Raw genomic sequence first — 27,445 nt, forward strand, 5'->3', positions numbered from 1 at the left:
TCAAACCAATTAAATTGAAACACATAACTAGAAAAAGTTTTCTCCTTTTTTTTATTTCGGGTGAAAACAAAAGTTCTCTCTTCTTAATAGAAACATATTCTAGAAAAAATATATTAAATATTTGAGAATAAATTCTTTCTATTTTTCAACAGAGTAACAAACTCTCAAAGTTTTGTAAATAATTCTACTGCTGCCTTCTATTTATAGGGAGAGAAGGTAGAACCCTTAATGAATTGTAGAGGTTCTTGTGGACTAGGGCTCGAAGAACTTAATTTTGGACATGCAACTCTAAATATTGACGAATAATGAGGGCACCGATACTTTTTACCAATGGATTTTGGTGATGGCCCTCCAATGGTTAATTCCCAATGATGGTTGAGGTTTGTGAAAGTTTGTGCCCCCTATTTTAGTGAATTAGTTGGGGAAGTATGGATCGTATAGTTCATTGTCTCCAAGATAATCTTGGTAACCCTGCATATAAGGTTTTGTTACCAGAGTGAAGTTTAGTGTCACAATCGAGTATATTTTTGGCTTTAGAAGGAATGATTTAGAGGGAGGCAAAGACATGGTTTTTCTCCAAATGTTGATATAAGGATTATCAATAAGGTTTTTGGAATAGGAAGATGAGATTTACACTGTAGTGACAAGAGTTGCTTATGTAGTTTCCAAGTGTCCAAGTAAATGCAATTTTTTTTTTATAATATTGGGTAGTCTTACCCTTTTTAGTAGAAAGGACAAGCTTTTATAAAGCTTAAATAGAGCTCGTTATGGGTTTTGCCGAGTAAAAACCCTACCACCTAAGCTTTGGGTTAGTATAAGTTGTCAAGGGGTGTCTGAGTTGAGTTGATGTGATCAATTAGGGCAGAGTTCTACTCTAGGAAGTTGGTGATAAGAAATGTGGAGAAAGATGCTAGTCTTCTTAAAAATTTCCTTGATATTATGTGGGTTCCTAATCATTGTGTTTTTCTGACAAAGTGAGAAAATAGAGGAATGCCACTTGATAAGATCCTTAGAGAGTAGGGATTAGGGATGGTAAAAAAAATTCAAATCTGACAAGTTTTATATTTCCTCAACTTGATAAGGGCAAAATCAAAGAAACTTTTTCGATTTAGATCAAATTTTAAAATAACACTTTAAAATTTTCGAATGAAATGAATCACTTTAAATTACGGGTGTCCTTAGTGGATAAAAAATATCTGAAAAAAATCAAATATTTGCAAATATCCAAATCCTAGAAAAAAAACACCCTAAAAGAAACCCAAATGACATTGAGTACCATTGTCATTCATGCAAGCCTTTTAACAAACAACAGCAAACAATAATACTGAAATGATAATACTATATATTGGGGCAACCCTTGCAAGGGTTGTTACCTTCTCCTGCAAGATAGTAGTAATAGTTCCGGCCGAAGCCATGTAAGTCGGATTACTAAAGTACATTTCAAATTACTCATAAGGAATTCAGTCTTTGATTAATGGTTCGTAAATTTTTATTACTAGCATAATCTGCACGTGGAATCCGAACCAGTGCTCCCTCCTCGTAATTTGGTAGGCAAAAATTTGCGCGGTCTAAGGGAAGAGTGTTGATGTTAGCAATTGGTATCCTTGTTTTTGTTTTCTGGGACTTGTCGTACAAACTGTCCTCGAATCCGTGGTCTCTGCTCAGCCAGCTTCTTTCTACTCTGATATCGAACCTAAAATTTCAAATGCCAATAAGAATCAGAATGGAAAAACATCTATTAAACATTTAGAACTTCTAAATCAACTCAGATGAGGTAACCGTGCTCGGTGATAGCCCCATAAGATACCAGTAGAGCTGCACACTATTAGGGAAAATTGAGTTTTCCATAAGTCCAATATATCGTACGTCCAACAAATATTTAGGTTCACTCAGAAGGTTTAATCAATTTTCATAAAATTCTGAACCACGGAATAAATTTACCTTCTTCTCAAAGCATCTTTCTTTCCTTTTCTGGCGGAATTTGTTCAAAGCGGCTTCTCTTTGAGAAAAACGGTTTTGATCAGCCCCATTACTGCCTCCAAATCCAATTCCACCAACAGTTCCGCCTTTCCCCAGAAGCCCATTCTCACTTTCGAGATTTAGTCCCCTACTATTTAATGCAGTGATGTTCCCATTCTGTCCATTGCTTCCATGGTTACTTTCCGGTGCACTTCCATTTGAACTATGGTTGCCAGCATTGGCTTCAACATGTGGTGCACTTGACATATTCGATGACCCACACTGGCAAAGATCATCCTGGTTATCTAATTTCTGATTTTGGGGCATCTTATGGACATGATGGTGGTAGTGGTAATAGTGGTGATGGTGATGCTGCACTTGCACCTGTTGGTCCGTGCCCTTTGCTTTAGCTAAAATCTTCTTGCCGATTGTAGCATCAGCCTTATCTTCTGCCGGAGATTGCATTGCAGTAGCATGGCCCTTCTGGACAGGTTGGAAAGCTGAAGAGGGACTCGAAGTTTTAGATGCTGGCTTGTCATTGAGAACTGCTGATTTGCTAAAGGCATTGTTAGTGGTTGAACCCATGTCATTATTGTTACTACTTCCATTGGACTGTTGATTTGGAGGCATGTTATTCGAGTTCGAGTGGAAATTCTTCATAGAATCCGTATTAGTAGCCTCCAAGCTATTATCAAGAGGAGAACAACTACCAACATTTCCTATTGGAGCCTGATTAGCAGTTGAACCAGAATTATATCTGCATGAAAATGGAAATTACTTGGACTGTGAAATTGGGATATTTAAGCATTAGAAGCTACAGTTTCCAAATACCTTGAGAAGGCTGAAAGGTCCGAATGTCTCAACACATTTCGCTCATGGGCACTTGTTCCACTATCTCCAACATCTATCAGTCTCTTTAAACTTAGCACGAGGGAAGGCATTTCCTTTGTTTTGTAGATGACCTTACCTTTTGTATCGGAGACCTTGGGTAGACCATCTGGGACGTCAAAGACTGCACTTTCTATCTGTGCATCGGTGTTCTTGGAGATGACACCTATCACATCAGCAGCTCGATTTACCAAATCAACACCGGGTTTCTCACCAGTAAGCTCCAATTGTGCCTTTTCTAGTTTCTCATCATCTTTACTAGGGTTGAGTTCAGATAATTTTTCTTGATTACCACCTGCTGCGTTGGTATTGACCTTTTCACTTGGGTTTTCAAGCTGCAAAGCTGTAATTTTAGGAACTCCTATCTCTAAATCTTTTCCCTTAACTGCATTGTCTGGCATTGTGATGCATCACAATTTAATCAAAGAAAAAGAAAACAACAGTATAAATAGTGGAAGTCCATTAACAGTTCCGCACATACCAAGTTCATCATCCCGACTGTCACACTCCCTCGTGATTGTTACAGGAACCCAGCTATTACCAAGCACTTCAGACCTTGAATGCATGACCTGGTCTCGTGCTGATATTGGCTGGGAGCTGTCAACCTCTATCGCCCTCTTTGTCCACGAGCTCTGCAAAGAAACAATTTAACGGCATCCCGAAATTCCAAATTAACAGTGTATTTAAGGTTTTCAGCCATAAATATATTGCACCAGTGAACATGTCATCAATCTTTCATCATAATAAATTGAAACCTTAGGATGAACTCAAAGGACAGATGCATGCACAAGTTCAAAGACTCGTATCTGAAACAATTTGGCTACCTATGCATGTGTATCAAAGTGCATGTCTAAAAGCATAAAATGCAATATTATACTCTAACAAGGAATGTGAAATTGCTCAGCAGATTTGAATGATGACTTAGTGGAAACTGAAATAAGAAAAATTAAGATACTGATTGTATTTATAAGTTCAGTGTTATTAGGTTTTGAAGGCTAATTTTACAACTGAAATTGTCCTGATTCATAAAAAAAGCAACAAGATGGAGTGTGGTCAAAAGAAACAAAAGCTTATATATAAAGCTGAGAAAACACTACATGATTGTTATAAAACCTATCGGTAAATTCAAAACAATCTTATATTTGACAATTAATTTTGGAATGTAATCATAATCGTTTTAATGCGTAAAATATCATATCATGCTGCCCATTACAGTACTCAGAGGAACCGCATGATACCATAAACAATGTCAAAGCATAAAAGAAATTGAAAACCGAACAAAAATAGTTGAAAGCGTGGTCGAAGCAAGTATAGTTTCAATCTATGACCAATAAAAACAACAAGAATAAGTAATGAAGTATATAACTTCACCTGAGTGCCACTTCCATTGTCACTTCTTTCCTGCGCATTCAATCCCACACTTCCGATGTCATCCTCCTTATTATTTCCAGTATTGTTGTCTGAACCACCACTCTTTGATTTTGTGGATTTTTGAGTCTGTATGCCACTCCCACTTCCGCTACAACTAGACTGTTGAAAGATAACAGATGAAAAAATATTTTGCATTTTTCTGCTGTCTCATGTCAAGAAACTGGTAAAAACAACAAAATCGTAAAAGCAAACATTTTGTATAAATATTTCAATATTTCAATTAGGAAACTCGCCATAGGAGCAACTTGCTTTCACTCGAGCAGCTCTATAAACGACGGAGAAAAAGGAATATAAAGGACAGAGCTGAAATTGTTCATATAGTTTCATACATAAAATGAGTTAACTATAGTAACTCACGCTGTGGCATTTCCGCCAAACATGCTGCCAAAGATTTTTAAGCTCATTCTTTCGAATGGGCTTAACTAAAAAGTCGACTGCACCCTTGGACAAACACTTGAAGACTATGTTCATAGAATCATGAGAAGACATCACTGCACACAAAACTCACCAGGTGTAGCAGTTAAAAGTATCAATTGCTAAGAAAAATAGGTATAAAATTGCATTGTTTTAAAAACCAGAGAAACAATTAAGGAAATAAACTCACTAATCACTGGAATATTCTTGCGAGTTTTGTGGTTCATTATCTTGCATAAAAGGCCAATGCCTGACAAACAAGGCATTACTACCTCACTTAAAACAAGATCAATATGATTGGTTAGATCTTCCAAGATCTTCCAAGCTAGCAAACCATTTGACACAGCAGTAACTGCCAAGATTGAGAAAAAAACCTTAATAGGAAGAAAAACAGGAAAAAAGACTTGCATAAATGGTGTATACAAGGTGAATGTATATATATATATAACAATCATATAAATATCAACCAAGAGGGCTATTTATGCTGGAAATAAATGCAATATAATTAAGAACAATCAAAATCCTCTGAGATATACCATATCTATGTTGCTCAAACTTGGCTGTTTGTTGATTATAAGCATGTATTTGGCCAAAGTATTTTCAATTTTTTATCCAAAGGTTTTTCATGTATTTGGAAGGTCCTTTGAGGGTCATATCCAATACTCTCGCCCGAAAATATGTAAGAAAAATGAAGATTCAAAGCAACATAGCATCATACGACCTTAATGTTGGAAAAATACTATAATTAGGCTATAATCAGACAAACAAGTCAGTATGAATAAATTAGGAGTGACTGAATAACTGAATATTTTCTTTCCTATATATAACACCAGTCAAAGTAAAAGAGCAAAACCAAGAAGAAAATAAGCTGTCAAGTTAAAAGAAACTGTTAATACAAAATATTGTACTCAAGAATAAAGAATCCAATCCACCATAAGTTGCCCTTATGCAATAACAACAATTAAGTAAGCCGCTGAACACTAATCTTCAGGTAACTTATGTCAATAGTCCAATTTTCACAGTATAAGACACTATAATATCATATAGCAAAACGAGAAATTCTATATTGAAAAAATTCACTAGCCTTCATAGCCACAATTTCGCAGCAATGCGCAAACAACATGTCGAGTTGAGTCATCGTTTTCAACCAATAGAACCTTCAGAGACCTTAGTGGTAAAAACCTCTCCCAGCAAACTAAAGGACCACGAAGCTGAACCACCGCTTTCTTCCCATTATTTCTGTTTTCCACATCCTCATTAATACGTGACTCATCTTCGTCAGAGAGGCCCTGCCCCTCACCCGTGACTCCATCCCTTATGTTCGTGTTCTCATCACAGATATGTGTATTCAGTTCAACCCATCCACCAGCCACGGGACCGTTATTATTCATTTGAACCATCCCCATCAACCAGATTCAAAAAGACTGACAAGGAGGAAGGCGCTGGATTGAGTTGGTTCTCCTATTCCAAAAACAAGCGTGCACATCCCGTTGTCTTCAATATACAAACGTATACAAACACAAACCTTCACCAGTCCCTACAGACTAGAACATATTAAAGATTTAGTGTTAGATGTCACCCACATATAACAATCATATATGAACTTGCATGTAACACTTATTCTCATCTTACTAACAAATATGCCTACACCCCATAAAACTCAGACCCATTTAACTTAACAGTAAAGCACACACATATAAATACGAGCTCTCGAAAACAGTTAACTCTTGCATTCAACAGGAAAGAAGCCTAAGCTAGGTTATACTGCTATTTCTTTTTCTTTTTCTTCTTCTTCTTCTTCTTCTTCTTCTTCTTCTTCTTCTTCTTTTCTTTTTTGGTAAACAGATTATATTGCTATTTCCATTATTATTCACTTGAACTATCCCCATCAACCGGATTCAAAAGACCGATAACGAGGAAGGAGCCGGATTGAGTTGGTTCCTCTATTCTGAGAACGAGCTTGCACATCCCATTGTCTTCAAATACAAACTTCTAAAAACATAAACCTTCACGAAACCACACGGAATTTAACAAATAAAAGATTTGGCATTAGATCTCAGCCACATATAACAGCCATGTAAACTATCATATAACACTTGCTCTCATCTTACTACTAAACCCAATAAATTCAAATCCATATAAACCCAATAAATTCAAATCCATTCAACTCAACAATAAAGCATGGGTTTAAGGTTTGGATGATCTTTGAAAGGTGACACCTATGTCCAAATATGTATCACAACAAAGACAAGTACTCAAGAAAAATAAAGAGTCGGAGTATCATAGGAAAGAATCCTTTAAGTTAGGTTGTACTGCTCCATTTCCACGGCATACAAATTCATATTTTTCAGTTTCAGACAATTAGGTAGAAATGTCAAGAAAATTGAAATATCAAATACTTACATTCAGCTTGTGATTCAAGAAACTTCAGTTTTTTTGTTCTTCTGCAAATATATATAAAAAAAAAGCAACATAAAAATTCAAATAATAATAATAATAATGTAGCAATAGAATGCACTTCTCATAAAATAATCGTTTTTTCGTAATGTTTAACGAAGTAAAAGAAATATAAAGAAACTAGAAACGTTTATAAATTGAAATTATATGCACAAAAAGAAAATGAAATCGAAATTTAAATCCTCAATATGGTTAATTCAAAGTATTCAAATTAAAACAGACTGCAAAAACTGAATTAAACAACCAAAAGAAAAAAACTTGAAATTTCGATTTCCAGATTTTTTTTCCCCAAATTTCTTACAGTCCAAGAATCGTACTGACCATAATTCTCAATTTTTACGTCAGTATAGTTGAAAACAGCACCAATTTTCTATGATGACAAGAACGAAAAAAATATCGAATAAAAATGAAAAAAAAATATGGTTGCAATGAAGAAATAAAGAAGAAAACTAGCTGAAACATTCAAAAGCAAGTCGATTCAAATAACTTTGATGAATTGAATAACTCTTTATTCAAATAAATGCTCCAATGCCTTCTCTTTTTGCTCTTTGTTCTCCCGGGGGCAGGGTTAAAGAAAGAAAAAAAGAAGCTATTCTTATTTTCCACTGGAAAAAGAAAAAAAACTAAAAGATTGAATTTTGAACAACATAAAAAAAATTATAATCAAATGAAAGAAAAAATACAGATTTAATAAACAATTACAAATGAAACTAACATCTGTAATTTCAAACCCAGTTTCAGGAAAATTGAAAAAGGAAATTAAAAAAAAAAGTTAGTCTTCCAATAGCAAAAGAAACCCCAGAAACCGAGAAAATTGTTAACAAAAAATATATTTGAATTTTTTTAAAAAAATGCTGCAATTGTTTACCTTTCGTAACTCGTTTCAGATCGATCCTCATTCCTCATCCCATTCTCTTAACGGTCGAAATTTTCAAAAGCTAAAAACAATGAAAATTTCAGAGGAAAAAAAACACTCCAAATCTCGCTTCTAGTTACTCAAAGCACATTAAAAAACTAGGGGTTTTATTTAATAAATAATAAAAAGAAAAAATTCTAAATTTCAAAAGAAGATTTTGAGGGAAAAAAAATATGGCTTGACTGGTTGAGAAACGGCGAAGGCCAATGATTGTAAGAGTAAAAAAAAAACGATGAAGATACATAAAATAAAAAAAGATATTATATTGATGACGTGGAGATCACGTGGCTTAAGTAACGGCTCGAAGTAACGGCATGTCAGCAAACCACGTGGGACTAAATCTGATGACGTGGAACCGAGATTTAAAGCTTGGCTGTCAGTAGTTTTGTGGTGGATCTTCGGCGATTCACTGAATCGTGTAAAGGGACACGTGGCACGTTGTGCGATGAGTTAATGATGCTTGGGGAATTTGAGGAGACGGTAAAAGTTGGACGACGTCGTTTTCCAAGTGACCACTGTATGCATAGCTCATTAGGCCATTGGCCGGGTTATTGAAACTAATGACGACATCTTTACAATCCATATGACGAGAATACCCTTAAATATTTTGGATTTTACCTGTCAGTTCTAGGGTTTTGCCAATCAGCGAATACATATCTTCACTGGCACCTTGGATTAAATGATATAAAAATATTAAACATTTAATATATACAAAATTATTTATAATCTTTATATTTATATAACTAGTTTGTATTTATATATATTAAATTTATAATATTAGTTTTTTTAAAATTTTTAATGAATTTCTTTAACAAATTATTAATAAATTGAAAAGACATGTAATTACAAAATACTTTTAAAAATATTTAACTATTTTAAAATCAATTATATTAATATTAATATATTATAATTTAAATAAAAATATTACTAATTTCTTACATTTTATTTATTATATATTGTTTAATTAATTAGTTTTAATATTAAATTATTAATATTCAATTGATTGTAATTTTATATTAATCTTTGTTCTTCTTTAATTAATGAATGTAATTAAATCTTATTATATTTTAAAATATAAATTTATTTAGTTTGCTTCGCACGGATTGATTGTATATATAAATTATTTGGAATATAATATATTTATGATATTTGAATATATTACATGTATAGATTTTATGGGAAAAAAATTGAAATTTAAATAGTATTGACAACTATTTTATATGGAAGGTTATGTGTTAAATAAAATATATTTCATTTTTATTAATATTTTAATAAAAATATAATTATATATTAAACAAAATAATTTAATGTGAGACATAGTTTTATTTACAATAAAATTTCTAAAAAAAAAACTAAGATTTAAATGATATTAAATGATTGTTTATATTAACAACATGTATAAATTACAAACTAAATAAATTTATATAAAGTTTAAGCCAAAATTTAATAATAAGTTTGTATATTAGAAAATTATTTAATTTCAACCAATGTTTAAATAATTTAAAACACTTTATAAAATATAAAATTTGGACACTATAATGTTCAAATAATTCAGACAACTATTATAGTTTTTTATTAAGTTTTTAAAAATAATATATTTGAAAATCACTTATTTTATCAATATTTAAATAAATATAATTTATTATATTTATAAAAAAATATTTGTATTCATTCAAATTTAAAATTTAAGAAAAAAAACTCACAACTGCTTCCATGATCACAGCAACAATAACGTCACCAATATGAGCATATCGGCAATTACTAGCTCTTATGACTAGAATACACATCAATTCTCAAGCCCCGTTGTTATCTGCTACATTTAAATGGGTATGAGGTTAACTCGCATTTTTTTTTATTTCTAATTATTTAATTTCATAAAAGCATGATATTAGAAATTAAAAGTAAAAATTAATTGTTCAAAAAATAAAAATTAAATAAGATAAATTCTTGTTCTTAAGTAACATAAAAATTTTAGGGACAAAAATAGTTAATAATATTAACATATTTCTAAAATTAGATAATATTTTAATTTATGAGACTAAATGAGAAAATTAGAAAGACGAAAACCTTTTATAAAACAAATTAAAAACAGTTAGGGTTGATGTTCCAAATAACCCCTTCACGTTTCCCATATATAAAAGACATTTTTTTCATGTGTAATGGGTCGTTGGAAAATGAAAAATTAAAGATTCTAAGGTTTTTTTTTTTTTCTTGCTTCATTTTATTGTCCTTTAGGTCGACTTTTTAATGCGATGCGAGAAAATTTAAATGTTTTCAATTTTTAATACCAGACATATCATATCTCCCCGTTTCCGAAAAGTTTACATTTTTAAAAGAATAAAATCAAAACAGAATGTTTCTGTTGCCAGATACACATTTTTTGGTGTACCAAAAATCGTTTTTGGATAAAATAAAAAAAAAGTTAAAACTTTTTTATTTCCCCTAAAAGTTTTTTTAAAAAAATAGTTACTTTTTCTATTATAAGTTGATGTTATATTAAGTTTGATGATTATTTTCAACTTTAAGAGTTAGACTCTCAAGGTTGATGATGTGTTTTAAATATATCGAAAATCTTTATATTTAAAATATATTTTTTTAAATAAATTTTTAATGTTATTATATCTTATTGTTGTATACAATTATATTGTTTTTTTTATTTATATTAAGATTATAATTTTAATTTTTAATCATAATTTAATGTATGACGTTTAAAGCGGTTTATCACTTAAAATTAATAATAATATATTAATGACAAGAAAACTATATATAAATTTTATTTTAAAAATATTTTAGAACTCAAACAACTATTTTAAAACAAAATTTTTATATATATGATTATCAATATTATAAAATATGTTATTGTCTAGGTAAATTTCATGAGTTGAAGTTTTGTTGGTAAAAAAAATTGTGGTTTGATTTTTTTTAAACATTACAACTAGAACTAAAATATAAATATAAGTATCTATTCAAATAATTATAAAGTGTAAAATTAAATTATTACATTATAAATGGATTAAAAAGTATAAAATTAAATAATTACAATAAAAATAAATTAAGAATTGAAATAATTCAAATTATAATTGACTATTTGAACTAAAACTCACACATAACAATAATATATAATGGACTCATATAATAAATCTCAAACTTAGATACTTTAGACTTAAAATCTCTACTTTCGCCAATTGTTCAAAAGCCTTGTAGCTTGTGGCCGAATGCTTGTATACCACCTCTTTCCTTTGAATATAAAACTTTGATTGTAATAACAAAAAGAAGTTACGAAATATTTATGGGATAACCATAAAGATAGAGACGAATTTGAGGGTTAAACAGGTCCCTGGACTCCCAAAAATAATTTTTTTTAATTTAGTCCTCTTATAAATAGAAAATTTATAAATTAATATATAGTGAAAATTGCACTTTATTATTTCTAAAATAAAAATTTTCAATTAAGCCCAATATAAAATAAATAAATTATAAATTAATATAGTAAAATTACACTTTAACCCCTAAAAATGAAAAAAAATTGTTTAGTCTCTTTAAAAATGATAAAATTATAATTTTATATATAATAAATTTATATTTTGATCTATAAAAATATTATAATTAATTTCAACCTTACTAAAAAAATTTTGATTTCACCCCTAATAAAAACATTAAAAATAATATGGTTTTGCAACAACATAATGTCAACATGTATATATTTAGAAGAAATGTATAAAAATTTAATGAATCAAAAATATAACTTTTTGCTTGATTTAAATTGATTGCTATAATTTATTAAGATAAATTTGAGAAATAAAACTTTAATTTATACTTTTTACTTGAGGAATCTCCTAAAATTTTAATAAAATCATTAAATTTTTTATTAATTCATTATATAAAACTGAAAAACAAATATTATATTTGTGAATTTTCCTAAGGTCTCAATACATAGAGTTAATTGCACTAGAGGTCCCCAAACTATGATAATTATTCTAAATTAATCTCTAAACTTCAAAACCTATTAATTTCATCCTTGAACTATTGAAGTTATATCAATTAGATCTTTTTTGTTACTAAAACTATTAATTTAACTATTGAATAACGTGTCGGGTCTTATGTGACGTAGTTCTAAATGAAAATTTTTAAGAAAAATAAAATGTTAAAGAAAAAAGCTAAATGAAAAATTAAAATAAAACTAAAACAATGTAGCATAACTTTAAAAACAACAACAAAAGAAAATTTTGTCGTTGATTTTTTTTCCTTTTCTTTACTTTTAAATTGTGTGTTAATTTTTTATTTTTTTCTTCACATTTTGGTATTTTAATTTAAGTTTTCATTTTAAATTATACCATATAAACTTTGGCATGTCATTTACTAATTAAAATAGAGGTGTTAATAGCGGAATGACCTTATTGATATAATCTCAATAGTTTAAGGTATAATTAGAATATTTTAAAGTTTTGAGACTAATTTAGAATGACGAACATAGTTTTGGGACTTCTAATGCAATTAACTCCAATACTCGATTTTTAAACAATGACTAGAACTACCTATAACTCTTCACCAACCTTTACATAAGAGGATAAATATACTTCAATATCTTCGAACCCACATCCTCTTACCTTTTTAAGTAAAATAATAATCTAAATTATATTATTGTGAGAAATACTTGTTATTATTCTTTACTTCTAAAATGAAATGTAAGAAAAATAATCTAAATGTTATTCTTGGGAGAAATTATATTTTTCTTTATTTCATATTAATACATCTCTCTACTTTAATAATTGGAACCTAAATTTTTTATATAGTTGGAAGAAGGTTAGAAAAATATAATAAAATCACGTAAAATTGGTCGATTAAGTTAATATATAATTAGAAGACGTAATTTTAAAATAAATCTAATTACCTACTTATTGTAAACCACTTAAAGTTTTGTATTTTTATTATAGAAACAAAATATTTTTTAGGTTAAAATATATTATATAAGTTTTTGTATTGTTCAAAAATCCGGAATTTAGTTATTATATTTTTATTTTTAGGAATTTTGTCTATTTACTTTTTTAAATTTTAAAATTTATGCCTAACTGTAGAGATTGTTAAAATTATTCTGTTAAATTCATGTTTATTAAAATATTTTTTTATTTACATGACTACTAAGTGTTTTTTTTTAATTTCATAATGTCATACCAATAAAGTTAGTAAAAATATGTAACAGTTTTAACAATTAGACCTAAATTTTGAAATCTGAAAAGTACAAAGACTAGATTGAAGAATATAGAGACTTATGGTATATTTTAACCTTTCTTTATATATAAAATGGCAAAATTAAAAGATAATTATTAAGTATTATTGGCTAACTAAAAATGTTTTAGTTATATTTTTCAAGTTAAAGATGGTTATAATTATGAATTTTATCTCTTTTTTATGAGAGTTGAAAAGTTAGTCTTTTTATTTTAATTTGTTAGAATTTAATCATCGTATTTTACAAAAATTAAAAAATTAGTCTGGTAATATTGTCAAACTTCGTCATTAAATGCTATCTTAAAAATCAGTATTTCAACAATTTATATGTAAAAACTTTTTAAAAATCAGTAATTCAATAATACATACACACCAAATTAGAAATAAAATCAACATGTCAAGTTTATGAGTTCACCAATAACTAGACTAACTTTTTTATTTTCATAAAATACGAGGACAAATTCTTACAAAGTAAAGTAGGGAATTAACTACTTAATTTTCATAAAGCAAATGAATGAAACTTGTAATTAAATTGGTTAAAGGTTATGTATTTATTTTTTTAAAATAAAAGATTTTTTTCCTTATAAATTTATATTTACATCCCTATTATTAAAAATATAAGTAATTATTTAAGACATTTCTAATTCTTTTAGGAAAAATATTTATAAATCGTTTTGATCTAATAATTCATATATTTATATCATTTTCGTATAATTTTCAAATATCATAATATTTTTAAAATATATTTTATTTTTATACAAATTTTAATATATTAATAATTCATGTCATATCAAATTTGACGTTTTCATGCATTTATATCATCTTCATATTTTTATTTTTTTCATACTATATTATATATATTAATTAATTTCCCAATGTCATGTTGGTGTTAAGCATGTTGTAACTTGTATCCAAAATGATCAACAGTTAATTCAAAGTGTAACTTATATTTACAGTCATTCAATTATCTTTTTACCTATCTAACTATAAAAAATTATAAATTGGTTATTTAACTATTTGATTTTTTTCTTTTTTTATCACCAAATATTAATGGCTTGTAACAACCCAAAATACATAGGGTTAGGATTAATAAAATTGCCAATAAATGAACTTTAGTTTTGATAATTAATAGCTTAGTATATTGCATAGAGAATTAAGGTTTAAGCCAACTAAAGAACCAACTCAATCTAGCATGTATATTAAATGCGGTAGAAATAACTCATGTGTAGGTAGTAGCCCAATTGGTTAAGTACTTATTTTTTCCTTTCCTAACAAAGGTTTGAATCACCCCAGCCTCAAAAACCATTTTTTTTTTTAAATTTTCTTCTCCCAAATTCGGCCCAAAAGAAGGGATTATTGCTAAACCACCCCTAAAGTTTCAAATCCTAACTATTTAATCACTTATATCTTAATTGAACCAAATTTTCTTCCATTTTCCAATCCTAATCAAAATTTTAGTATTTTTGTTTCATATATCTTTCACCTTTTCTTTCCTTCCCATTTTTTTTTTTTGGTGAAAAGAAAGAAAATACAATCAATTACACTAAACCAAAAAGATTGTCTGTAAACAATTACAACCCTTCTTCCCTATTAAAAGCTATTTTGGCCATTCTATCAGCTTCTATGTTTTCTTCTCTAGGTATGTATTTGATTGCCCAGTTCCTTACATTATTCAGAAGATAGTGGATCTGCCTGATTAGCGTCGACCTAGAGGGCATCGAATCTGAAACTTGAATAGCTTTAATAGCTTCCAAACTGTCTGTTTGTATCAACACTTTATTGCCTTGCTTTTCTTGCACCAATGACAGACCATCCAAAATACCCCATAGTTCAGCTTCTGGGATTTAGCATTTACCCAGTTGACGACCAAAGCCAATGATCCACACCCTATGGTTGTCCCTCAAGATTCCTCCTATAGTAGCATAACCTGAATCTACTTTAACTGAACCATCAATTCTTAATCGCATTCATCTCTCTATCTAGTTAGACTCTACATTCGCCTTTTGTCTCATAATAGAATTCACCTTAGGAAGGGACGCACACTATTTTGCCCAACTATACAAACCTTTAATAATCTCTTCTACACTCCATGACACTCCTTGAAAAATAAGAAAATTCTTGTTCTTCCATATTCACCACGTGACTAGCCCAAAGAAAAGTGACCAATCAATCTCCCCAAAGGCGAGCTTTTGGCTATTTTGCAAATAAGACATAAGTCACTCCTCAAAATTCTTGGAAAAGAACCAGGCCTGGTTCTCTGCTGGAACAATTTGTGACCAAACCTTTTTTGCTGCACTATAATCTTTGACGACATGCAAAACATCTTACGGAACTACCTCACTAATCGTACAATAATCACCATTCATAATACCACCCTTTAGTCTCTCCACTTGCGTAAGTAATTGTTGCTTGAAGGCCAACCAAATAAAAATCTGAACCCTCTAAGGCCTTTGGTACTTTTATGGTATATTCTAAACTCCATCTCTCAAGCTCAATGGATTTTCCTTAATCATCTTATAAGCACTCTTGATAGAGAAAGAACCTGTCAAGGTACCTACCCAAACAACTCTATCCGATCCAACCAAAGGGTGTAGGGGAGGGATATTGACAATAAAGTTTAGGATCTCATTTGGCAACCATACAGAGGATAAATCTAAGTTTCACGTACCTTCCTTTGTTACTATATCCCAAAAAAGACAGTCCACATCAAGGTTATTTTGTAAAGGAATATGATTCAACAAATGGCCAACTCTAGGGGTCCAACTATCTTTTCAATATCTTATACTGTTACCATTCCCTACTGACCAGATAATATTCTTACAAAAAAAAGGCCAAATCCTCGAAAAAGCTCTTCAAAGAAAGGAGCAATTCCCTTGATAAATACCAATAGGTATTTCTTCATTCACTCTATACTTCAACCTGAGAACACAAACCCATAAGAAATTAGTATAGGTCAAAATGTTGTACCCCAATTTTAACATAAAGGAAATGTTTTGATCTTTCAGTTACCGAAATCCCAACCCTCTAAATGCCTTAGGTTGACAAACTGATTGCCAATTTACAAGGGTAATCTTTCTCTTCTTCTCAGACTACCCCAAAATGAATTGTCTGACGATGCGTTCAATCTTCTCACATATGCCTTGTGAAATCATCATGGACCACATAGAATAATTAAGTATTGTGAATAGAACTGGCTAAGCTGACGTGACTCTACTAGCATGAGACAACTTCCTTGCATCCCATCGCTAAATTCTAGCCTTAACCTTTTCCACCACAAACCTCAAGGAACTATTAGTGATCTTCTCATGAAAAAGAGGAACACTTAAATAGGAGCCAAGATTTTGGACTTTATGAAAGCCAAGAGTCTTACAAACACACCGCCCATAGTTTTCACGAACTCCTTTAAAAAAGCAAACTGTCATCTTGTTAGCATTAATCCAGTGCCCAGAGAAAGCACATAAATTTTCTAGAATTTCTTTGATCAATATTACTTGTTCCATGTCAACTTTGCTAAAGATAACCAAATCATCTGGAAAAAAACAAATGTGAAAGTACAGATCTTGTCCTAAATAAATGAATGGGGCTCCACTTACCTGAATTTATGGAAGCATGAATATAGTGTCCAAGCCATTTCATACAGAGGACAAAGATATAAGGAGACAAATGACAACCTTGTATAATTCCCCTAACCAGATTGAACTTCTGAGTTAGGACTCCATTCCATAAAATATGTAAAGACGTATTTGTGATAACCGATCTAATAACTTTCCTAAGGATTTTAAGATTACCAACCTCCTGGAGAGAAGCTTCAATAAAATCCCAACGCACTCTATCATATGCCTTCTCCAAATCTATCTTGATTGCCATCCAACTCTTGTTCTTGTGTTTACTCCTCATGGAATGTATTTCTTTTTCACCATAACTCACAAAATTTGCTGCTAATAATTATTGAATCTTCCAAATCGAACCAACTTTCATTCTGCTGTATGTTATCGATTTAGCAAACTTGTAACACCCTATACCCGACCTGGTCGCCAAGCCCGAATATGGGATGCCACACCATCGTCTCTTGTCATATACAACAAGTAAAAGTTCATTCTAAAAGAAACATCTTTCATATTATCATCTGTATAGGTTTTAAGTCCATTATACTCGTCAGTTATCAATGTTACATGCCAACCATTCATCAAATAGTCTTATAAACATATTAAAACATGCATAAGGTCCATATAACAAAATTCTCAAAATATGTACGTAGGTACCAATACTGACAATAAGGTGTTGGTATTTTCTCTGTGTGGTATCAATATCACCTGGAAAAACGATACCAAACTTGCATTTTGTTTCTCAATGAAATCTCAAAGTCTTAGAAATTATTAGCACCTGTCGTGAAGTATCGATAAATTTACCCCGAGTATCGATACTCGAGCAAAAGTATCAATACCAAATCTCTATCATACATTCCGACATGATTCAAAATACAGAGGTATTGATTTTAAAACTCGATTATCGATACCTCTACTCCAGACCTCAAAAATATAGCATATATAAGTAATTAACCCATTCCAATTTAGTTCCTAAACATCATACATCAATTACTTTGACAAATAATCATTCAACGGCCTAATTAACAGGTCAATATCTCAAAATCGTGTTTGAGCAAGTAATATCAATCTATCCTCAAGTTCAAAAACCCAAGCATAACAATAACATGTAATCCTTATAAACCGAACCAAAACTAGCATAATGTCTAGAAATCAACAGGGCTATAACGAGTCTACCACATTGATTTTTCCCCAAAACATAAATAAATATAAAACAACTACGAAATAATGCAAAAGTCTTGCTTGGATCACCTCTCAGAACCACACCGCTCACACCAGCACACAACTAATTTGCAATGGTTAAAGAAGGGAGTGGATAAGCTTAACAAGCTCAGTGAATGCTTAGAACAACTACAATAAAAACAATTCATCAAGCATCAATGAAACAACCATATAGCATAACCTTAACAGTTCCAACTTTAGTATCATAATATACTTGTGCATTATTATTAGTTCTTTTACATGGTAAACATATTCACTTTTAAGCATATATCTTATTACACATATAATCACCTAACATTCAACCATATATCACAATCTTCAAAGACAGGTTTATTGCATAATGGTCACACGTCATATAAACTCATATCACAATACACACATATTCATAATTTAAGATAATTTGCATAGCAACCACATACTCATTTAGGCATATATGCATTTTAAGATAATTTGACATCTGAGCTATGAGACATAAAAGTGAGCTCTATCATCACTCATCAGATACACGGATCTCCAACACACCAAACATAGACTCATAGAGTCAAACATGTCTAAAAAATGAAGCATAAAGCTAACACTCTCCTTATTTCCCCTCACATGTCCCGTTCAATAGAGCTTAGCTCACATTTCCTTATCCCTTCAACATGTCCTAGGGCCTCAATGCCTAAAATGAATGTCCATACAAGTGAGTGCTCACAATCCTATGGCATGCCAACTATATCCAATGGTTTCAAGATCACAAGGCCAAAATATCTGAAGCAAACACATATCACTTACCGATTATCTGTGCACTATCATTGCATATTTGCATCTTTAGCAAAACACTATCACTGTCATATAACATATATATCATGTATACATTTGTACTTTCACAATAGTTATCATATCCACATATCACATGCTATAGCATCTTATCCCGGTTCACATATTCATATTCATATAAGTACATAAATCACAAGATAAACATAGGTATGAGAAAGCTTACTCTTGAAATTTAAAGTAGGGTTTAGGCTACTACTAAATTCCCAAATAACACATTGAATCATGTCCACAAGTAATTATTCCAAACACTCACCAGTTATGCTTTCGCCGGAAAGCTGAAAGCTCAAACTAGCTTTTCATTGCCTTTATCTCTACTCATAGAAGGTTCTACCGAATTCAAAACTTCAACACAACAAATTCACACAACAATAAATACAAAAATTAGTCAATGACTCATTACAAACATACCAAACATAGCTCTAAACTAAGTTTTCATGTAATCGAAACCTTTAACATGACAAACTTTAAATCTGAATATCTCGGTCTATACTTAATCTTTTTACCTAAAACCAATTCCGGTCATCTTATAGCTCACCAACAACTAATTCTCAACCTTTAAACTACACAAAACTACTCGATTCATGATATCAACTTTTTTGACATGTTTTATAGGTATTTTCCTAAAATTCATTAAAACTCAAGAATTCTTTAATGAAACTTCAAAGTAAGTTTAGAAACCTTCTAATCATGTTAAAATAGATTAAAAATACTTTGAAACCATGTTTTTCTGCAACATCTCGAAATCCACCATTAAAGACCCGATTTTTGGCTTTTATTTAAAACATGTGTTTCAATTGCTACAAATTTAGTTTAAGGGACCAAATATCATTTAAAACTCATAGAAAGTTAAATAGTTACCTTCGATGGAAGAAAAAGAGCTTTGACTCAAATTCAAAAAACTCACTTTTTGGAGAAGATGATGAAGTTTTTGGGTGATTTTCTTGGTTTTTATAGAGGTTTATAACTTAAGAGATGATAGAAATCAAAAGGAATTAGGATTTGGAGTTCAAAATTGATTGAAATAGCAAGAGAGAATCAAGGGACGACAAACACAATATTGGGGAAGAAACTAACGTGAAAATTATAGGTGGGGGATGATTTTAGGTTGAATTTTTTAAAATTTGGTTAATTGCCTCTTAAAAACTCACAGTTTTGACTCTTTTACAAATTAGTCCTATTTTCAAAATTAGAGGTATTTAAAACTCATTTTCAGAAATTGATTTAATTTTCTAAAAATCATAACTGAAAACATTACCGGTATTCCATGTCACAAAAGTCTGAACACTTTAAGGATAAAATTCCTAAAATACCTCTAAAACTCCTATGCTCTATTTTGGGGTGTTACAAAATCACCGTTAATTCCATCTTTAACCTTGCCAACAAATGGTAAAAAAACATTGAACCTATGTTTCATTTTTGTAATTTCGTTGTATAAATCTCCAAGCTTTGATCTATAAGTTTAGTTAATAGATCTAACAGAAATCTTGCCACATATTTCGCGAATCTTGACAAATATTGATTTAAATGTTAATTCGAGTGTATTTTTCCATTGAAGGACATGATTTAGGCATTCTAGATTAGATCTGAATGAGAGGAACATCACTCAGTCTTCCAGTAATAGGTGTGTGTTCTTTCATAAGAAAGTCAAGGCAAAACAAAGCCAAAAACAAACCACACGGTTGTACCACACGACCATATTCCCTTGATAACCTAGGAATTTTGCTTTTCACATGGCCTGAACCTCTCCACATGGTCATGTTTCCCTTGTAGGTTGAATTTGAAACACCACATGGCCACAATCTCTCACATGACTTAGCCACACTACCACGCACCCCCTTCCACACGGTCGTGTGTTCCTTGTAACTCAAATTTTACAGTTTTAACCCGAATTTTTATAAATTATTCTGATTAGTCCCTAATTGATTCCTAAATTGTTTTTAAGGTTTAATTTATGCAATTAAGTCACTGATAGTATGAATAATGCTTGCATCCATGATTAAGTTGAATGAATTAATGTTATATACATAAATATATATTTCATGATCTGTGAATAATTATGCTTATTATATTTATACCTGTGATTTTCGTGTAACATGCTTTAAGACACCAGTTGTAACACCCTTCACCCGTATTCAACATCGGAATAGGGCTACAGAGCATTTCCGGACTTATAAAACAATTATACAATCACTTCGTCTACATTTTCACAATTCATGCATTCATCATTCAATCTAAATCATAATGTCCCTGATACGAACTTACGAGGCTCTAAACATGCTTTGGGAGTGGTTCAGGACTAAACTGATAACTTTGGAAACTTTTCGAATATTTAGAAAATTTTTTTCTCAAAACAGAGGACACATGCCCGTGTTGCTCGGTCGTGTCCCTCACACAGCCAAAGACACGCCCATGCCACAGGCCGTGTGGACATTCGAAATGGGAGAACATGGTCGTGTCCCAGCCCGTGTCTGACCCCGTGTAACTCTCTGACTTGGGCAACACGACCAACACACACGCCCGTACGGCTAGCCCATGTGCCTTAAAAATGGCCATACACGCTTGTGTGCCAGGCTGTGCGCTAGGTCGTGCTAATCTTGTAGGGTATATTGACTTATACCACACGGCCAGGCTACACGCCCATGTGTGAGGCCGTGTGGAGCATACTGACTTGGTACCAAAATCAACACCAGGGGACACATGACCATGTAACATAACCATGTGTCACACACGGCTAAGAAACACGCCCGTGTCCATGCCTGTGTGGACAAAAATAGGCTATTTACCAAGCTAATTTGCCACCCAAACTTGTGCACACCTACACCCAAATCAAATGTTACAAACATAGCATAAGTGGGTATCCAATTCAACTATAATCAAGGCTAAAACATACCATTTCAATACCAACAACTATCATGCTTATAATTTCATGTTTTACTCATTCAAAACATACCAAATTCACATATTCAAATCAACTAATTAAACTTTTCCAAACATGCATCATCATGCACCAATTCACAATCACACAACATAGATCATTCGTATATATATAAACATAGCCAAATCAACCAAAATAAGCTAACTCACATGGGAAAATATGCAAACCAAACCATAAACATTTACAAAACAATTCAAATGGCTAATTTCATAAGCACCACATTTATGAAAATGACCCAAGTCCCTATACATGCCATATGACCCAAAACTTAATTTCAAAGGTACCAAATGATAGTTGGATAGTGTGAAGCGATCTCCAATGGTCCCTGAATCCAAGCTAGCTTTGAAAACACTATAAAACACAAAGAAATACACAAAGTCAGCTTTATAGCCTAGTAAGTTCGTATAGTATTTATATCAACAAATCATATAAACTCAAATTAGGCCAAAAACATAGCATAACATATCTCATATATATCACCAACCTACCACATTTGCATCCATCAATTTAGATGTAATTTCCTTAATTTTTTATCCTTTCATTGTATTACTCAGTTCATGTACATACCTGTACTTTCTCGTATTTAACTCATACTCATTCACATCTTTGACATATCCGTTAAACCATTTGGAATATTTTTGGGTACTTGGGAAAACTCGCACACTTAGTGCCAAATAAATAGCCTTAGCTATACTAATTTCGCACACTAAGTGCCAATGTGTATATATAGTCGAAGCTATCTCAATCTCACACACTAAGTGCAAATATATAACCGAAGCTGTCTCAATTTTGCATACTAAGTGCCCACAATTAATCGAGTCGTCGTCAAACACGACTATAGTCTCGTATACATAATTTATACAATAACAAAGCATTTAAAGCATAATTATAACAATGCTTACTACATACGAACTTACCTCGGATGTAAAACTAGCGAAATAAGTCGATTAGTCGATAACTTTGTTTTTCCCCAGATCTAACTCTGAGTTTCACTTTTCTTGATCTATATGATATCAAATTTAGCTTATTTAATAATCCATCTATTTAATTTAGCCCAAAACACACTTTAAAGCACTTTTACACAATTGCCCCTATTATTCACCACTTTTACAATTTAGCCCTCATTTCATAAAAAACACAATTTCAAGCAATTCAATCACAACCCATGCTAGCCAAGTTTCAATTAGGTCCCTAGCAATCCATATTTTTCATTTATTTTACATTTTAACAACAAAGTTTCTACACTTCACAATTTAATCCCTAATTTGCATTTTCACTAAAAATCACTTTATAAAACTTGTATAATTCACAACCAACATTCATAATCTATCATCAAACATCAAAACACACATGTACTCATCAATGGCATCATTCAAAATCTTTAACAATTTTGCAAAATAGTCCTTAGGCTAGCTAGACCTAGCTACAACGATCTCAAAAACATAGAAATCATTAAAAACAGGACAAAAACGAACTTACAATTGAGCTAAGAAGCTTGGCCAAACTCAGCATTCATCCATGCTGGTTTCTTTCTTTTAATTTCAGTGGTGTGTAAAGGAAAAAGATGATAGCCATATTTTATTTTTACTTAATTTATCATTATAAACTTATTTACCAATTTAACCTTGATTAATAACCACCAAAATCACTTAATATATGCCCAAAATTGTCCACTCACAATTAAAACGGTCTAATTACCACTTAAGGACCTTAAATTTAAGGTTCTATAGCTATTAAATACCTTTAGCTAATAGAACAAAACTTTTACACTATACGCGATTTAGTCCTTTTTATCAAATTAAATATTTAAACGACAAAATTTCTTAATGAAAATTTCACACATCATATTTTCATACCGTGGACATTAAAATAATAATAAAATAAATATTTTGACTTCAGACTTGTGGTCTTGAAACCACTGTTCCTATTTGACTAAAAACGGGTTGTTACAACTCTCCCCCTTAGGGATTTTCGTCCCCGAAAATCTTAGCAGTGAATAGGTTAGGGTACTATTTTCTCATAGCTTCCTCGGGTTCCCACGTGGCTTCTTCGACACCGTATCATTACCATAAAACCTTTACCAAAGCTATTCATTTATTTTTCAACTCTTTAATCTTCGGAGCCAAAATTTTGATCGGTTCTTCGTTGTACGTCATATCAGGTTGAATCTCAATCTCTGACGGCAAAATTCCATGCGATGGATCCGATCGATACCGTCGTAACATTGACACATGAAAAAAATTATGAATCTTCTCTAACTCAGTCAGTAAAGCTAGCCGATATGCCACTAGACTTATTCTTTCAATGATTTCATACGGCCCGATGAAGCGTGGACTCAACTTGCCTTTGTGACAAAATCTAAGTATTTTCTTTCACAGAGATACTTTCAGAAACTTTATCATCAATCTAAAATTTAATGTCTTTTCATTTCAAATCCGCATACAATTTCTGTCGATATGACGCTGCTTTTAGACTGTCGCGAATTACTTTCACTTTATCTTCAGTCTCTCGGATAAAATCAACCCCGTGAATCTTTTTCTTACTCAACTCAGTCCAGTGCAATGGATTTCGACATTTGTGACCATACAAAGCTTCGTACAGTGCCCTTTTTATGCTCGGTTAATAGCTGTTGTTATACGCAAATTCAACTAACGACAAATATTTCTCCCAATTACTTTCAAAATTTAAAACACAACATCAAAGCATATCTTTATGAATCTAAATTACTCTCTCAGACTGACCGTCAGTTTGCGGATGAAATGCTGTACTAAAATTCAACTTCGTACCTAGAGCTTCTTGCAATTTCTTCCAAAATCGCGATGTAAATATTGGGTCTCTATCTAAAATAATCGAAACTAGCACTCTGTGCAATCTAACGATCTCTGATATGTACAATTCAGCTAATTTATCAAGTGAATAATCTGTACGTACCAGAATGAAATGTGCAGACTTCATTAGTTGATCAATAACAACCCAGATAGCATTTTTTTTTTCAGAGACAGAGGCAATCCCGATACAAAATCCATCATAACTCTATCCCATTTCCACTCTAGTATCATCACTGGCTGTAGTAATCCTGAAGGCACCTGATGCTCAGCTTTAACTTGTTGACACACCAAACATCTCGATACAAATTTTAAAATGTTTCTTTTCATTTCCAACCACCAATAAAGTTGTTTCAAGTTATTGTACATTTTGGTACTCCCAAGGTGAATAGATAAACAACCATCATGTGCTTCATACAAAACTTTCTGGATGAGCTTGGAATTCTTTGGTATACAGATTCTGTTTTGGAACATTAAACAATCATCGGCTCTGATCTAATAGTCTGAATCACTATTTGACTCACATTGCACTCTTTTAGCTTGTAACTCGGTATCACACTTTTAAGCTTCGCAAATTTGTTGTAGAAAAACCGGTTTAGCTTTCAAATCTGCTAGAATAGAACCATCATCGGACAAAGTCAGTCTTGTATTCATTGCTCTCAAAGTAAATAAAGATTTTCTACTCAAAGCAGCTGCGACTACATTTGCCATATGACCCAAAATTTAATTTCAAAGGTACCAAATGATAGTTGGATAGTGTGAATTGATCTCTGACTGTCCCCGAATCCGAGCTAGCTTTGAAAACACTATAAAACACAGAGAATTACACAAAGTCAGCTTTATAGCTTAGTAAGTTCGTATAGTATTTATATCAACAAATCATATAAACTCAAATTAGGCCAAAAACATAGCATAACATATCTCATATATATCACCAACCTACCACATTTGCATCCATCAATTTAGATGTAATTTCCTTAATTTTTTATCCTTTCATTGTATTACTCAGTTCATGTACATACCTGTACTTTTCCGTATTTAACTCATACTCATTCACATCTTTGACATATTCGTTAAACCATTTGGAATATTTTTGGATACTCGGGAAAACTCGCACACTTAATGCCAAATAAATAGTCTTAGCTGTACTAATTTTGCACACTAAGTGCCAATGTGTATATATAGTCGAAGCTATCTCAATCTCACACACTAAGTGCAAATATATAACCGAAGCTATCTTGATTTCGCACACTAAGTGCCCACAATTAACTGAGTTATCATCAAACAGGACTATAGTCTCGTATACATAATTTATACAATAAAAAAGCATTTAAAGCATAACTATAATAATGCTTATTACATACAAACTTACCTCGGATGTAAAAATAAAGAAATAAGTCGATTAGTCAATAATTTTGTTTTTCCCCCGATCTAACTCCGAGTTTCACTTTTCTTGATCTATATAATATCAAATTTAGCTTATTTGATAATCCCTCTATTTAATTTCATCCAAAACACACTTTAAAACACTTTTACACATTTGCCCCTATTGTTTCACCACTTTTTCAATTTAGTCCTTATTTCATAAAAACACAATTTGAAGCAATTAAATGACAACTCATGCTAGCCAAGTTTCAATTAGGTCCCTAGCAGCCCATATTTTTCATTTATTTCACATTTTAACCACAAAGTTTCCACATTTCACAATTTAATCCCTAATTTGTATTTTTACTAAAAATCACTTTATAAAACTTGTATAATTCACAACCAACATTCATAACTCTATCATCAAACTTAAAAATACACATGTATTCATCAATGGAATCATTCAAAATCTTTAATAGTTTTGCAAAATAGTCCCTGGGCTAGCTAGACCTAGCTGCAACGATCTCAAAAACATAGAAATCATTAAAAACAGGACCAAAACGGACTTACAATTGAACTAAGAAGCTTGGCCGAACTTAGCATGCATCCATGGTGGTTTCTTTATTTTAGTTTCGGTGGTGTATGAAGGAAAAAGATGATAGCCATCTTTTATTTTTACTTAATTTATCATTATAAACTTATTTACCAATTTAACCTTGATTAATAACCACCAAAATCACTTAATATATGCCCAAAATTGTACACTCACAATTAAAATGGTCTAATTACCACTTAAGGACCTTAGCGTTAAGGTTCTATAGCTATTAAACACCTTTAGCTAATAGAACACAACTTTTACACTATACACGATTTAGTCCTTTTTATCAAATTAAGCATTTAAACGATAAAATTTATTAGCGAAAATTTCACACAATCATATTTTCATGACGTAGACATTAAAATAATAAGAAATAAATATTTCAAATTTAGATTTGTGATCCCGAAACCACTATTCTAATTTGACTAAAAATAGGCTGTTTCACTGGTATAAGGATTCTTTGAAGATCATATGTTTTGCTACTGTATGGTTTAGTTGAAAGTATAATTATTACCACCATATCTGATTATTTATAGCTAAGATATTCGTTTATCCTATGATATGTTTTAAACATGCTTTTATTTGTTGCATGGGATGGGACGTTTTAGAAAGGAGGAAGTTCTGGTAGACTATAAATTTGTAAATCCAGTGGTTCATCCACATATTATCTAGCAGCTACTATTAACTTGCAACAATTGTGGTTCGCCTGCCCATTATCTGACAACTTTTATCTACAATTATGTTGTGCATTCACAACCATTTGACAACATATTAACCTGTAAC

General features: G+C 31.3%; 1 protein-coding gene across 4 annotated transcripts; it reads right to left on the reverse strand.

The window, feature by feature from the left end:
* Window positions 1-1,253: 1,253 nt before the first annotated feature.
* Window positions 1,254-8,278, reverse strand: LOC107957106 (two-component response regulator-like PRR37). 4 transcript variants are annotated; one of them, XM_041112661.1, is made up of 9 exons: window positions 8,018-8,278; window positions 7,096-7,136; window positions 4,883-5,044; window positions 4,636-4,769; window positions 4,219-4,377; window positions 3,329-3,479; window positions 2,791-3,232; window positions 1,942-2,716; window positions 1,254-1,693 (listed from the first exon to the last, which is right to left on the reverse strand). In XM_041112661.1, the coding sequence occupies exons 1-9, from the start codon at window positions 8,053-8,055 to the stop codon at window positions 1,589-1,591; spliced, it is 2,007 nt and encodes a 668-aa protein (XP_040968595.1). In that variant the 5' UTR covers window positions 8,056-8,278; the 3' UTR covers window positions 1,254-1,588. The 4 variants fall into 4 exon arrangements, with proteins under 4 accessions (XP_040968595.1, XP_040968594.1, XP_040968593.1 ...); XM_041112660.1 differs by having other exon boundaries at window positions 2,791-3,241; XM_041112659.1 differs by lacking the exons at window positions 7,096-7,136; window positions 8,018-8,278 and adding an exon at window positions 5,777-6,236.
* Window positions 8,279-27,445: the final 19,167 nt, after the last annotated feature.

The sequence above is a fragment of the Gossypium hirsutum genome, chromosome A05 (assembly GCF_007990345.1).
Source record: "Gossypium hirsutum isolate 1008001.06 chromosome A05, Gossypium_hirsutum_v2.1, whole genome shotgun sequence".
Classification (NCBI taxonomy): Eukaryota; Viridiplantae; Streptophyta; class Magnoliopsida; order Malvales; family Malvaceae; genus Gossypium; species Gossypium hirsutum.